We start from the raw sequence: 14861 nt of genomic DNA, 5'->3' as shown, positions 1-14861 counted from the left end.
CCTATTCTGGATTTTTAGCTGCTTTATACTTCCTTGCATTTTATTCGCAGACAAATGAAACAAACAAAATTTGGACATAATCAACTTTGGTCCTCACATGCCTTTTATTATTACATGTCTGATCTTTCAGCTTGGTCTTACTGGTAGGGCATGCATAGCAGGGGCCTAGTCAAAAAGGCTTAGTGAAGGATCTGGCAAGGACTTCCTATTGCTGTTCTCCCCTACCTTTTTCTCCCACTACTATTTTCTTATGTTAGTTATTTTGAAGAATTCTTCTTTTGCATTGTACTTTGTACATGTGCATTCATCTAATGACTTTTTTTTTTAAGCTTATGCCATTTTGTTTCCTTCCAACAGTACATCCTTTCAGGCTCTGATGACTTCAACCTGTATATGTGGAGAATTCCTCCAGATCCAGAAGCAGGTAAGCATGGCCTTAATGTGTGACATATACCTAGTTAGTACTGGGACCATGTAAAGTTCTGATCACTCTTCCCTTGTCAGAATCTTGAAATTACAATTCTGTGACAACAAGGGGAGGGGCAAATATGTTACAACAAAGTTTTATGAAGTCCTAGTGGTTTTGAAGAGATGGAACTGCCTGTGATTGAACTGAAAAGATAATTGCCAAATTTTAGCGTTACAAAATGCTTTTCAAAACTTTTAGGCCCAAGTTTAAGGGTAGCCATAGAGTTTCTGTGGTTTAGTTACTAAACAAATTATAAAAGGACTTCAACAGATCACACACACACACACACCCCACTTTTTTGTTGTTGTTCAGGAATTTAAAAGCAAGTGAAGCAGTTAATGTTGAAGTATAACCCATGTGATAGCATTGCATGACTCTTTGAAAAGTGATTCAATGAAATTTGCAGACAATTCTGTACTTGAGCTATTTAAAAATGAACTTCTTCCCCTTACTGCTTAGCCCCAAGATTAGAAATAATCTTTTATCTGAAGTGTATCTTTTTTTTCTGGTCCCAAAAAGCCTTTAATTATTTTGGGGCTGAGGTGTTCTATCACAATCAATTGATGCCAGAGCTATCATTTCATTGGTGTGGTAAATTCCCTTTACCAATGTAACCATTCTTCCATGTTAAACAGTAGACTGGGACATTGAGAAGTGAAATGATTTGTATAGAATTGAAAACCCAGTGTGTAACCGAGGTCAGAACTTAAGTCTTACTTACTCGTTAAGACCTATCAATTTGGCTTCTTATACTCCCCTCAGGGTCCTGTGATCCAGCTACACTGGCCTAGTTTTAGTTCCTTGAACATGTCACTCCAACTCTGACTTTCCACTGGCTGCCCCCATCTCTGGAATGCCCTGCCGCTACCCCTACACATCTTAATTATCCAGGCTTTCTTCAAAACTCAGCTCAAATTCCAACTTCTGTGAGAGTCTTTCCCAATCCCCTCAGCTAATAGAACCATAACTTTTTAGGCTTGAGCCTGCTGGTGGGTTTGACTGCTTAAACTCTCCTCACTACAATCCATTCTCCATTCAGCTGCTAAAGTGATTTTTCTAAAACATAGGTCTGATCATCTCTCTCTCTTAGACACACACACACACACACACACACACACACACACACACACACACACACACACACACACACAACTCAATAAATTCCAGTGGCTCCCTGTTGCCTCCAGAAGCAAATACAAAATGTTCTGTTTAATATTCAAAGCCCTTCATTACCTAGCTCCCTCCTACCTTTCCAGTCTTTTTACACCTTAGTCCTGAACACATGCTCTTCTATCCAGTGACACTGGCCACCCATCTGTTCCACCAACAAGACATTCCATCTTCAGGCTTTGGCAGTCTCTGTCTCCATGTGGGGAACACTCTTCCTCCTTCACTCCAACTACTGACCTCCCTGGCTTCCTTAAGTCCCAACTAAAATCTCATCTTCTACAGGAAGCCTCTCCTAACCCCTCTTAATTCCAGTGCTTTCTCTCTTAATTATTTTCTGATTATCTATATATTGCTTGTTTTGTTTTCATGTTGTCAGCTTCTTGCAGGCAAGGACTGTTTTTTGCCTTTTTTGGTATCTTTTGTGCTTGGCACATAATAGGTACCTAATGAATGTTTATTGAATTGAATTTTTCTTGTATCACAGACCCTTTTGGCAGTCTTGTCAAGCCTATTGACCTTTTCTCAGTATAATGTCTATAAATAAATAAAATAAAATACATAAAATTACACAGGAAACCACTTATATTGAAAGAGGTGAAATATATTGAATAGATCAAGTATAGTGAAAAAAAACATACTGTACCCCAAGGTTAAGAACACCAGTCTGCTCTGGAGTTTTTCTTATATCATCTGTAAAAAGTAATACTATGAATATAAGTTACTTTTTTCTCTGCAATTTCCTGGTTCATAGGATTTAGAATTGAAAGTTACCTTAAACTTTAGTCCTATGTGCTTATTTTACAAATGAGGAAACCGAGCCCCAGGGAAATAAAAACAACTTGTCTGAGATCACACAGATAGTTAGCAACAGAGCCATGATCTGAACCCAGGTCTTCTGGCTTTGAAAATAACATTCCTTTCAATGTACTACACTATTTCCTTGGTCGAGTTGATTCAATGAAGACATCTTAAGCACTTTACAGTTTCTTAAGTACTTGTTGATTGATTTTGGGAGGGAGACCTAACTTTAGAATTGCTGTGACAAGATTGTGCCTTTAAGGATATAAAAGAACAACCAGATGAAGTGATGATGATAATAATAATAATAATAGCCAACATTCATGTAGTGTTTATTATGTGCCAGGCACTGTGCTAATCTCAGTTGACCCTCACAAAGCTGAGAAGTAGGTGTTATGTTATCCCCATTTTACAAATGAAGAAACTGAGGCAAATAGGTTAAGTGACTTGCCCAGGATCACACAACTTATATAAGATCTGGGGTCAGATATAAACTCAGGTCTTTTTTGATTCAAGGCCCAGTGCTCTATCCATTGTGCCACCTAGCTGTCCCCATACTAGATCAAAGAGCAACAAGAACAGGTATCTTCCCCCCATCCACTTTTTTTTTTTAATTTTTTCTTTTCTTTTCTTTTCTTTTTTTTGGTGAGGCAATTGGGGTTAAGTGACTTGCCCCAGGTCACACAGCTAGTAAGTGTTAAGTGTCTGAGGCCGGATTTGAACTCAGGTACTCCTGACTCCAGGGCCGGTGCTCTATCCACTGCGCCACCTAGCTGCCCCCCCATCCACTTTTGCCCTACTTGTTATCTGAATTTCTAGACATTGATACCATCTTTCTTGAGCCAGAAAATTTGTTGCTGTTATGTTAGCAACACATGTGAAAGAGATGTCCCATGGTAGCCAGAATTTTTGAAGTTAGAAATTTTCTACTTGTTGCCTTTTTGTGGTGTTATACTAAAATGATCTTCTCAGAGCACCCTGTTGCTATGGTGATAGTTGCTATAGAGATACCTAGAGCCTGTGTTTGTAATATTATTGGTTAACATCCCTTTTCAATATTCAGACCCTCCAAAGATCACTCATCTTTTTGCCATCCACAGGCAAAATTTGGAAACTGGTAAACTCTTCTGAAGGTTATGGTTCTGTTCTCCAGCCAAGAGGAGCTATCCTCTCCACTCTAGCCCTGAAGCAGTGGTAGGCAGAAGGGAGATGTTAGTACACAGTCTGATCTGATTATTCTCTTCTTCCCAATAATCCCCCCTAATTGATCAACAAGCATTTGTTGGGCTTATATGTGTGTGTTTATATTTATGTATATGTATGTGTATGTATGTACATGCACGAACGTATATGTGTGTGTGTCTCTGTTAGGCACTGGGAATTCAAATACAAATAATGAAATAGTCCCTATTCCCAAAGATCTTACATTTAGTTGGGGAACCAAATACATGTGTAAGTATATAGAGAATTAATATAAAAATGAACAAATACAAAGTAGCTGAGAGGGGAGAGCACTAGCAACTGGGAACATCAGCAAAGGCTTTTTGTAGAAGGTAATGTTTGAGCAGCATCTTAAGGAAGAAATGGTTCTATGAAGCAGAAATGATGAGGGAATACGTTCCAAATAAGTGGGACAGCCAGTGAATGGGCCGGAAGACACAAAATGAAGTGTCCTGTGTTGAAAACAAACAGAAGCCAATTTGGCTTAATTTCAGAGTAATGTTCAGTGAGTCTGGAAAGAGAGGCTGAGACCATGCTGTGAAGGTTAAACAGAGGAATTCATATTTTATCTTAGAAACAATAAGAAACCACTGGAGTTGACTGAAGAATGACATGCTCACATCTATGTTTAGGGAAAATTATTCTGGCAGCAGTTTCAGGGATGGATTTGAGTGATGAGACTAAAGTCATAACTGTGTGCATGGAGAGGAAGGGTCACATGTTAGAGATGGTATAGAGGTAGAAGTGTCAAGTTTTGGCATTTGATTGGATACATGGGGTGAGGTCTGGGATAACAAAGAGGGTAGAAACCAGAAAGGTCAAAGGTGCCTTTGATAGAAACAGAGAAGTTTTAAAGGGGGGAAGTAATAGAGGGAAGTGTGGGGAAAATGAATCGTTTTGAATGTAGTGAACTTGAAATGTCTCTGGGTCATCAAGTGTGAAATGTCTATTTGGCAAACTGGTAATGCAGGACTAGAACTTGGAAGAGAGGAGGATGTCCGTCTGTCCGATGTCTGTCTTTCTATCATCATATGTATAGAGATGATAGTTAAACCCATAGGAACTGATGGAGTTACTGAGAGAGAAAGAGGGTACAGAAGAAGATTCTGAGAGTTCAGAACCTTAGGGAACACCCAATTAGGGGTTGATATAGGTGATTATTGTTATTGTTGTTTGTCCTTCATTCTCAAAGAGGACCATGACATCAGGGTCATATCATGACTTGCACTGAATTGGATTTAAGTGAGGGAGGGCTGTGCAAGGTTACCAACATTATTCTCTCCTCCAGAGCCATCTGACTCCAGTGGCAAAAAAATATATCAGACGACTGGAGATGGCCCCAGATGTTTAAGGCAATTGGGGTTAAGTGATTTGCCCAGGGTCACACAGCTAGTAAGTGTCTGAAGTGAGATTTTAACTCAGATCCTCCCAACTTCAGGGCCAGTGCTCTATCCAGATGTAGATAAGACAGCAGAGGAGACTGCGAAGAAGCAGTTAAAGCATCCAGAAGAAAAGGGAGATCCAAAAGTATCTGATGCATCTGAGAGGTCAAGAAAGAGCAGACAAAACACCATTCGATTTGGTCATTAAAAGATCATTGCTAGGGGGGCAGCTAGATGGCACAGTGGATAGAGCACGGGCCCTGGAGTCAGGAGTACCTGAGTTCAAATCCGGCCTCAGACACTTAACACTTACTAGCTGTGTGACCCTGGGCAAGTCACTTAACCCCAATTGCCTCACTAAAAAAAAAAACAAAAACAAAACAAAAGATCATTGCTACCTTTGGGGAAAACAGATTCAGTTGAGTGAGGTTGATGCTAGGTTACAGAGTAGAGGATTGAGAGAGACAGGGGAGAAATGGAGGCATCCACCAATTCTAGATAGCTTTTACAAGGAGTTTGACTAAGAAAGGGAGGTGAGATCTAGGACAATAACTTCAGGGAATTGTAAAGTCTATTGAACATCATTTTAAAAGATGAGATTACTGTGGCCATGTTTGAAGCCAGTAGGGAAGGAACCAACAGATAGAGATTCAAGATTTGAGAGTGTTTTAGAGGAATTTCTAATTGGGAAAGTGTAACATTTACAGGTAATTATGAGATGTAGTGTGCAACCATCCCTATGTGTTGCTGAGGTGAAAAAATAAGTCATAGGAATTGAGACCAAGTAATCAGAAGGTTAGAAAGTATGAGGCACATTTATGTGAATACTGGAATAGGAATGTCTAGAAGAGAGCCAGGAGTAGGAAGACATAGTGGATCGAGTTCAGTTGCATAATTTCGTCCAGTTCTTTGGCTACTCTCTAGTTCAATGTCCAGTTCAGTTTTTTGGGTTTTTTTGTTTATTTTGTGTGTGTGTGTGTGTGTGTGTGTGTGGCAATTGGAGTTAAGTGACTTGCCTAGGGTCACACAGCTAGTAAGTCTGAAGTGTCTGAAGCTGGATTTGAACTCAGGTACTCTTGACTCCAGGGCCGGTGCTCTATCCACTGTACCACCTAGCTGCCCCAGTTCAGTTATTATCCAAGTGAACACAGGCTATAGAGAGAGAGGTACCATGAGAAACTCTCGTGGAGAAATTCACAGCCAAGTTTTCAAAAAAGTAGATTTAGGTCTCTGAGCTTCATTTCTTCCTCCTCATCATTGTGACAGTCCACACAAGCATCCTGAGCACTTAGGGAGACTGACTGCCCAGAAGCTGGAGGCAACCCTCAATAAATGTGTGAAGAGAGCTTGTGCTTTTGCTTCCTCTTTGCTTCTTCCTGTGTTCTCACCTTCTTAAGTGAGTGTATTGATGGTAGTGGGTTAGTACTATCATATTAGCTTATGTTAGTACATATATTTGCACAGAGAGTTCACTCTGTGTTTATATATGAATGCTCAGTATGAGTATAATACTCTTTAAAGTGATTATTAGGAGAATGTTTATTGTAAATGAATTTTTTTAAAAGTGTGTTTAAAAAAAAAAAGTCTGGGGGCAGCTAGGTGGCACAGTGGATAGAGCACCAGCCCTGGAGTCAGGAGTACCTGAGTTCAAATCGGGCCTCAGACACTTAACACTTACTAGCTGTGTGACCCTGGGCAAGTCACTTAAGCCCAATTGCCTCACTAAGACAAACAAACAAACAACAAAAAAAAAAGTCTGCTGAAAAAAGTGTGTTGGTTCTTTGGGTGGGGAAAGAGACAAGCAATAGAAGGGAAATACAGGTAAAGTAAAAACAAAAATATCAACAAAATTTTAAAAATATGTTATAAGCATACAAAGAGAGGCCACCTGGTATACTGGGCCTGAAATGATACGGTCTTTTTCTTCCATTTTCTCCTACTAGTATTTGACCTAACACATTTGGTAGTACCCTTCCCAGAAATACCTTTCTCTTTTACTTACATCTGTCTCTAATTCAAGCCCACAGTTAACTCCTTTGCTTCCTGCTGCCAACCTGGTCAGTTTCATTTCTTTTCAGTACATTTCTTAGCTAAGTGAAGAAATCAAAAGCTTAAAAAAAAAACAAAACATTTAAATGGCCTTCACTTGACAATGGAATTGCAGTGGGTAGGCGTGGGCACTGTTTAAAGGCTAAATAAAGGTACTGGGTAAGAGCACATATGCTGAGAGGTGTTTCTTCTTCATTCTTTCCATAGCGACTTTATCTGCAAGATAAAATATTTTATTAGTATTGTATTTTACATATTACATCTCAGGTCCAAAGCTGGTTGCCTGAAATTATCTGGAATACATTCCCATCCATCCATCTCCTTGTTTAATTTTTCTTCTTTCTTCCTAGGTGGCATTGGCAGGGTGGTCAACGGAGCCTTCATGGTGTTGAAAGGCCATAGGTCGATTGTCAACCAAGTCCGATTTAATCCCCACACCTATATGATCTGCTCCTCTGGTGTGGAAAAGATCATCAAGGTGAGAACTCTAATTCTTACCTTTTAGAGAGAAATTGCTACGGTATTGTGATTTGAGTTAGATGGAATCTGACAGGACCTCAGATAAGGTTCACAACCCAATGAAGAATGAATGATCTTAGGAGTGATGCTGGGGAGGGGGGAATGTTTTTGTAATAGTTGTAAAAGGAAAAGCAATCTGTACATAATGGAGATTCATATTTTCATGCACAACCTTCTTTTTTCTCTTATACTTTATATATTAAAATGCTTATTTTATTTGATGTTTAAATTCAGAATGAAGAAATAAAACAAACAAAAAGAATCATATTTTGGCCAACAGTTAAGATACTTCCTCACATTGCTACCGTGTTTCCAGTTGTCTCTTGCTCTTAAGTCTGATTTAATTTTGCCTGCCAAATTTCATGTCGAGGTTAAGAGAATATGTTGCGGGGCAGCTAGATGGCACAGTGGTAAAGCACCAGCCCTGGATTCAGGAGTACCTGAGTTCAAATCCGGCTTCAGACACTTGACACTTACTAGCTTGTGTGACCCTGGGCAAATCACTTAACCCTCATTGCCCTGCAAAAACAAACAAAAAAACCAAACAAACAAAAAAGAGAGAGAATATGTTGCTAGAACTCAGTTTTCCATTTCCTATTGATTGCTGCTGTAATTTTTCAAGTCTCTATAACTAAAAGACTGTGAGAACCACAGGCCAAAATATACTGAAAAACAAACAAAAAAGTTACATACAGTTGTGTTTGAGATCATTCGATAAAACTGAAATAACTTTAATCAGTAGTATATTGACTGAATTCAATCATTCTTTGCCAAAGTATATTTTTATAGTCTTCAAGTAAGACACTCAGTCTGGCATATATCCATGGTAAGATGGCCCAGTGCCCATCACTCACAATGCAGCTGCTAGGAACCTTGATTTCTTTTCCCATTTGATCTTTGTGTTTGCTAGCTTTCCATCTTGGACTGACACTTCATGTTGACTGTTATCATTTGGGGAATATCCATATGATCATTTAGCAACTTAGAAATCCTCCATTTACCCTTTAAATGTGTGTATGTGTGTGTATTTAGAAAAGGAGAATAGATTGGGATTGGGATTTTCTAAATCACTATTGTTCTAAAAGCATATTACCAACCAGAAAGATTTATAAAGGATTTTTTAAAAATATTTATCATCATAACTATTTTGAATCTGATGGCAAACAGCAGCTCACAAAGGTACAGTGCAAGTGGTAAAAATCACAAGTCATATTTGCCCATAGCCTTACTTCCTTTAAGCTCAGCCTATTGCTGCTTTAGCCCTGGTAGTCATTGCTAATTTGCATGACATTACATATTACCCTGAGGAATTTTTTCCCAAATGGCCTGGTTTTCCAAATCTCTGGTCCCAACCTCACTGACACATCTCTATGCATAGACTTCTGGCCTTGTTTATGGCTCTGGAATTTAGACACTTCTTTCTTGGCTTACTGCTAAATGAATTTTGGGTCAGTTTTTGTTTTGTGACAGTCTTCTGTTAGCCTTATGGCTTATCAGGTTGATATCTCTGTGATAATTAGGATTCCCTATGTATTAAAAACCTGTTTAGGGGGCAGCTAGGTGGCACAGTGGATAAAGCACTGGCCCTGGATTCAAGAGGACCTGAGTTCAAATCCGGCCTCAAATACTTGACACTTACTAGCTGTGTGACCCTGGGCAAGTCACTTAACCCTCACTGCCCTGCAAAAAAAAAAACAACCCAAAAAACAAAACCAAACAAAAACCTGTTTGTTGGGCTTTTAAAAAAATGTGAATTCAGACATTCTGATACCTCTTGTGGATTTGATGAATGTAGATTCTTCCCCTCAGAATTCTTAAGTTTCCTTGATTTTGCTCAGACCCCCAATTTCTTTGAACCTTCCTTTGGACTAATTGACTAAAGTGTTGGCACAGGAACATACTCTGTCCAGGTACAGATGACATAATTCTTTTATTCCAGGGAAGCTCTGCTTGGGCAATTCCTATAGAATAGAGCTTCCTGTTTGGCCTTGTTTATGTGCTGAATCCCCCAGACTACTGTTGACTCAACTGAAATCCTTAAACTTAAGATCACTATTGGGAAGCCAGCCAAGGTCTCAGAAAAGGAAAAGAAGAAAATGCTTTCTGCATGAGGTCAGCCACACTGAACTGGGAAGATCACTGTTCCAGAAGATGGGCACGTAGGGCTCAATTGTTAGCTTCTATACCAAAAGGATTAGGATCACCACACTAAGGTAGGGTGAATCTGAATCCAGTCTGAATTTTGAAGAATTATATTACCTATACCTAGAGGGAAGAGCAAGCAAGGCAGCAGTTAAAACCAAGCTTGATTTTATCTCAGGTGTGGCAGTCCAACTGGAAATTGCATCTCTTCAGGGATTGGAGACAGTGGAGAAAATATTTAATATGGTGCCTGGCAAATAGTGGGTGCTTAATAAATGCTAGATGACTGACTGCCAGGCAGAGTGAGATAAGTCCCTGTCTCAGCCAGCAATCACCTCATCCTGAGAGGTGGCTTTGGGCACGCTCTGGGTCTAGCTCCTATTGTAAAGGGGGATTCACTCTGGTGACTTGCCCCTCAGGAATGTTGTGGATGGACTGGTGTGAGCTAGTTAACATTCTGATGATTATTTCTAGAGGGCTAACACTGCATAGAGCCAAATTCTAGCCTTGCCACAGAACTGCTTTTTTTCCCTACTTAGCTCCAAACCCCCCCCCCCTTCTCTTTTCCTGATCTTTCCAAGGGTACCTTTTTCTTCCCCAGAAGGAGGTCTATACTCTTAAGTTGTGGTTTCTGAATGCTTGTTCCCAAAAGGTCTCCTCTCTCATTAGCTCCATGCTTCCCTCTGGAAGTTGTATTTAGTTAACAAATACAAAGGCAATAAGGAATGACCTGGACAGAGAACTGGCCTAGAAGCCACGGAGGGTCAAGTGCTATGAATCACTTCTCTGCTTCTAGGCAGTACCCTGAGACTGTCAGGTGCAGAAAAGGTGCTGACCTGCAAGGGTAGAGAGCATTCCCTATCCTAATGAAATCACAAGTTGAGTCTTTATCCCTGTCCCTATCCCAAACAAATTGGTGCTTAGAGAAAGCAGTGGACCTGGACTCCAGATGGCTTGAGTAAAAAGCTAAACTACAGTATATTCTAGCAGCATGATTCTGGGCAGATCACTTAACCTTTGTTGGCCTCAGGTTCCTCATCTATAAAATGGGGATAATAGGAGCACCTACTTTCCCCTTCTCAGATGGAAAATCTTCCAAATAATTTAAATTATTGCTATGCTGTAAGAAAAATATAATAGTCACACATATACAGATCAGTGCACTATTTGCTTAGTGATACTCCTAATTGAGAATCTTGTTTTTGGTTTTGTTTTGTTTTATTTTTATTATTATTATTATTATTTTGGTGAGGCAATTGGGGTTATGTGAGTTGCCCAGGGTCACACAGCTAGTAAGTGTTAAATGTCTGAGGCCAGATTTGAACTCAGGTCCTCCTGACTCCAGGGTCAGTACTTTATCCCTAATTGAGAATCTAAAGGAAGAGACAACATGCAAGCAAACATAGACAAAAGAAGCTAAATACAGGATATACAGGAAATAATTAAAAGACGAAAAGCACTGGAATTCAGAGGAGTTGGGGAAGTCTGAAGGTGGGATTTTAGTTAGGATTTAAAAGAAGCTAGGGACATCATTATAGGGGAGGAGAGAGAGCATTCTAGGCATGGGGACAGCCAGAGAATGTCCAGAGCCAAGAGATGGAGTGTCTTGTTCGTGGAATAGCCAGGAGACCAATGTCACTGGATCAAAGAGTACATGTCATCGAATACTACTTTGACACAGCCCTTACTGAATTCTATTTTATTTCATATTTATTAGAAATAGCTTTCCTTTTGTTTCTGCTGTAGCTTGTTAACCTTCGGGATAAAGAGGAAAACAATCATATGTAGAATATAAGTCCTTTGAGAGCAAGAACTGGGTTTTGGGTTTGTACCACTATACCTAGCACAGTATTTGCACATAGGAGGTACTATTGAATTGAATATTGTTTTAAATTTGATGTTTCATTTTAATGATAGTAGAACAAGAGAAGCAGGTCAGTCCGTAATCTTGTTGCAAAAGACCCATTCCACTGGCACATTTAACACTTTCCAACCCTCCAAATGAAACAGACTATTGGATGGATTCTTTGCAGTTTCATTATTCTCCTCATATTGAAAGACTCTCACAAAGAAATTAAGGAATGAGCAGCCCTCCTAGACTTTCTCAGCCCACAGAATTTCCTTTAGGGAAATTTAGGTTCTTAAGTATGAGAATGACTAGATCAAAAACAAGTTTTGCTAGAGAGATGGCTTCGTCTTTTCACCATTAGCTATCATAATTCTTCTAGCAAATTTTTTAAGGCACAAATGGATCTGCGATTTCATTGATTTGAGCATTCCCTGCAATGATCCAGACTGCAAACCATGCCTACCCATGCTTGTTCACTCTTGTTCAAGTCCTCCTATAAGTTCATCACAAGGAATCCACCCAAGGGGACGTGTTGGAACTGAATCATATCTGTACTGGAGGTGACACAAATGTTAGAGCATTGAGGGATCAATATACAAGCTATCTGAAAAGGGTAAAAAGGGAAGATAGTAAAGGAATGGGGAAAAGTCTTGGACATAAGTACCTCAAAAAAGTGACCAAGAGAATATAATTATCAACCTATATGCCTGTTCTCCAATTTATACAAAATCTTTAGAGAATCACTGGGTGAAAAATCAAGAACACCCTTGATGAGAGGGTATTATTAGTTCAAAACAAGAAGGCTTTAGAAAGCAATATTTAACAATAAACAATATCTTCACCAGTTCACAGTCGATTGAAAGAGACAGAATATAAGATCCAACTGTGTTTATTGTTGGTTTTTAAAAATTGATTCAATACTGTAATGTGCCAACTTACAGGCGTTTTTCAATATGGTGTCTCCCATTGATACATGAAAATATTCAAGCCTCTTTGTAAGTTAAAACAACAGAAATAACCCTGTTCAATTACCCTCTGATCACAAGGAGGGAAGAAAACAAGTAGTTTGTACACTTTGCCAGAGTGATGGAAAGGACCCAATGCAGAGTCCCAAGTTGAAGAGGAATTCCTTTGGATAGTTAAGTTCTCTACAGATGACATTGTGCTGATGGCAACAAGCCTTGGAATGTTGTAGAACATACTGGAAAAGATCCCTCATGACAGAAAGGAGTCTGATCTCTCCATCCACACAAGGAAGAACACACTGGTCTGTTGCCTAGATTACAGTCTGCATTTGGATAGATGTCTTCTAGAACAGGCATTTTACCTGGAGTCTATGAAGTACTTTTTAAAGTCATTTTGTAACTATACTTCAATATAATTAATTTTCTTGGTAATTCTATGTTTTTAGGCATTTAAAAACATTTTTCTGAGAAGGGATCAATATGCTTCATCATCATGTCAAAGGGATCCATGACACACAAAAAATTAAAAGCCCCTGTTTGTCACATCAGTATGTATATCTGGGGGACACAGTACATATGGCCAACAAATTGGATACAGGGTTTAACAGGATGAAAGTGGGCATTGCAGAGCTCCTTCTAGTGATCCCAAGTTTCCCATGAAAACAAAAGCCTGTATTTTTAACACCAACATTCTAATGCTGTTACCAAATAGCAAAACATATAATGTGGCAATTTCTGAAGACTTAAATTAATATCACACACAGGGCAATGGAGAGGCACATGGAGGGTATGATCAGGCTATAATATATCACCAGTGTGGAATTTTAAAGAATAATGGGAATAAAAGATGTCATCATGGACTTGTATGATAAGAAAATTAGGGGCAGCTAGATGGCACAGTGGATAGAGCACCAGCCTTGGAGTCAAGAGGACCTGAGTTCAAATCCGGCCTCAGACACTTGACACTTACTAGCTGTGTGACCCTGGGCAAGTCACTTAACCCCAATTGCCTCACCAAAAAAAAAAAAAAAAGAAAAAGAAAGAAAAGAAAATTATTTGGTCACATGTCTAGGATGATGGATAACAGATGGTCACCTAGAGTATTCCTCTAGTACCCTTGCAATAGCAGAAGAGAAGAAGGCCTTCAGCAAGTTGAGCTAAGCTTTTTAGAAAGGGCAGATTCATTTCTTTCCTCTCTTTTCTCTGGTGCTTTCTTACACCTAAATAAAAGTGTTAAGAACCTTCATTCAGCTGTTTGTAAAATGAAGCTGGGAAAGAATTCACTTTCATGAGCTGGCATGGGGATCTAAGAAGAGAACATGGAATTTTTTCCTTTGCCAAGGGTCTGTTTCCAGACAATTTTTCCTCTTTAACGACCAAAATCTACTCTAGGACTAGATCTCTAGGGTAATGAAAAACTAGTTAATACTTTGAAACCATAACTTGAATTCTTTTTCAAGGGCAGTTGGACATTGTCTTTTAACCTTTATAGACTAGAAGTAGACAGGTGAAAATTATATAAAGCTTACAACAAGATTATAAAAGGCTAGTATGGAAATGATTCTTTGGTTAAATGAACTTCTTTTTTTTTTTTTTTTGGTGAGGCAACTGGGGTTAAGTGACTTGCCCAGGGTCACACAGGTAGTGTTACATGTCTGAGGCCGGATTTGAACTCAGGTCCTCCTGACTCCAGGGCCAATGCTCTATCCACTGCACCACCTAGCTGCCCCTTAAATGAACTTCTTAAGGAATTTCACAAAAAGCATTTTAGGGCAAAATTCTCTTGTGCAGCTAATTTCATGGTAGTGTTATTACCTCCATCCTTTTGAAATGAACCTATGAAGCTAAGAGAAGGGAAAATCAACCAAGCGAATGAAAAACTTGAAGCTTGAAGAGTTGAATTGTGTTGATGAAGCTGTTGTAGGAAGCTATTTCACAAACCCAGAACCTTGTGGTATCTCCTGGCTGGTGATGCTTTCTCCTGAAGTTGTTCAATGAAGCAAAGGGACCAAGAGGAAGCTGGAGGAAAAGAACTTGTAACTGCTCGATTTCTGGGGAAGCAGGTTCAGAAGGCTTGTTTTAGAAGCTATCTAAAGATAGTCACCCTGTCAGGCAAGAATCAGCATTGCCATGACTACATGCTAATGTGTATGAGCTTATCTGGGCCACTTTGTGGACTAGCCTGCCATAGTCAGGTGGATCTAATAATTCTCATTTGCAGTGACAGCTTAATTACCCTTAACTTGGGGTTTTTGCATAACATCTGCCATGTGCAGTATTTTCTGTGCCTCCTTCCT

The 14861-nt window shown here is 39.4% G+C and overlaps 1 protein-coding gene across 1 annotated transcript in view; it reads left to right on the top strand.

The window, feature by feature from the left end:
* The window catches only part of DCAF5 (DDB1 and CUL4 associated factor 5), a 127020-nt gene that overhangs the window by 105336 nt on the left and 6823 nt on the right, over positions 1–14861 (top strand). Inside the window, 2 exon segments of the mRNA XM_043981405.1 lie at positions 330–424; positions 7440–7567. Of these exon segments, the coding sequence (XP_043837340.1) occupies positions 330–424; positions 7440–7567 (223 nt within the window).

This window comes from Dromiciops gliroides, chromosome 2, assembly GCF_019393635.1.
Source record: "Dromiciops gliroides isolate mDroGli1 chromosome 2, mDroGli1.pri, whole genome shotgun sequence".
NCBI lineage: Eukaryota > Metazoa > Chordata > Mammalia > Microbiotheria > Microbiotheriidae > Dromiciops > Dromiciops gliroides.
The sequence above is the reverse complement of the archived record's forward strand: the minus strand, read 5'-3'. Positions and strand labels throughout refer to the sequence as shown.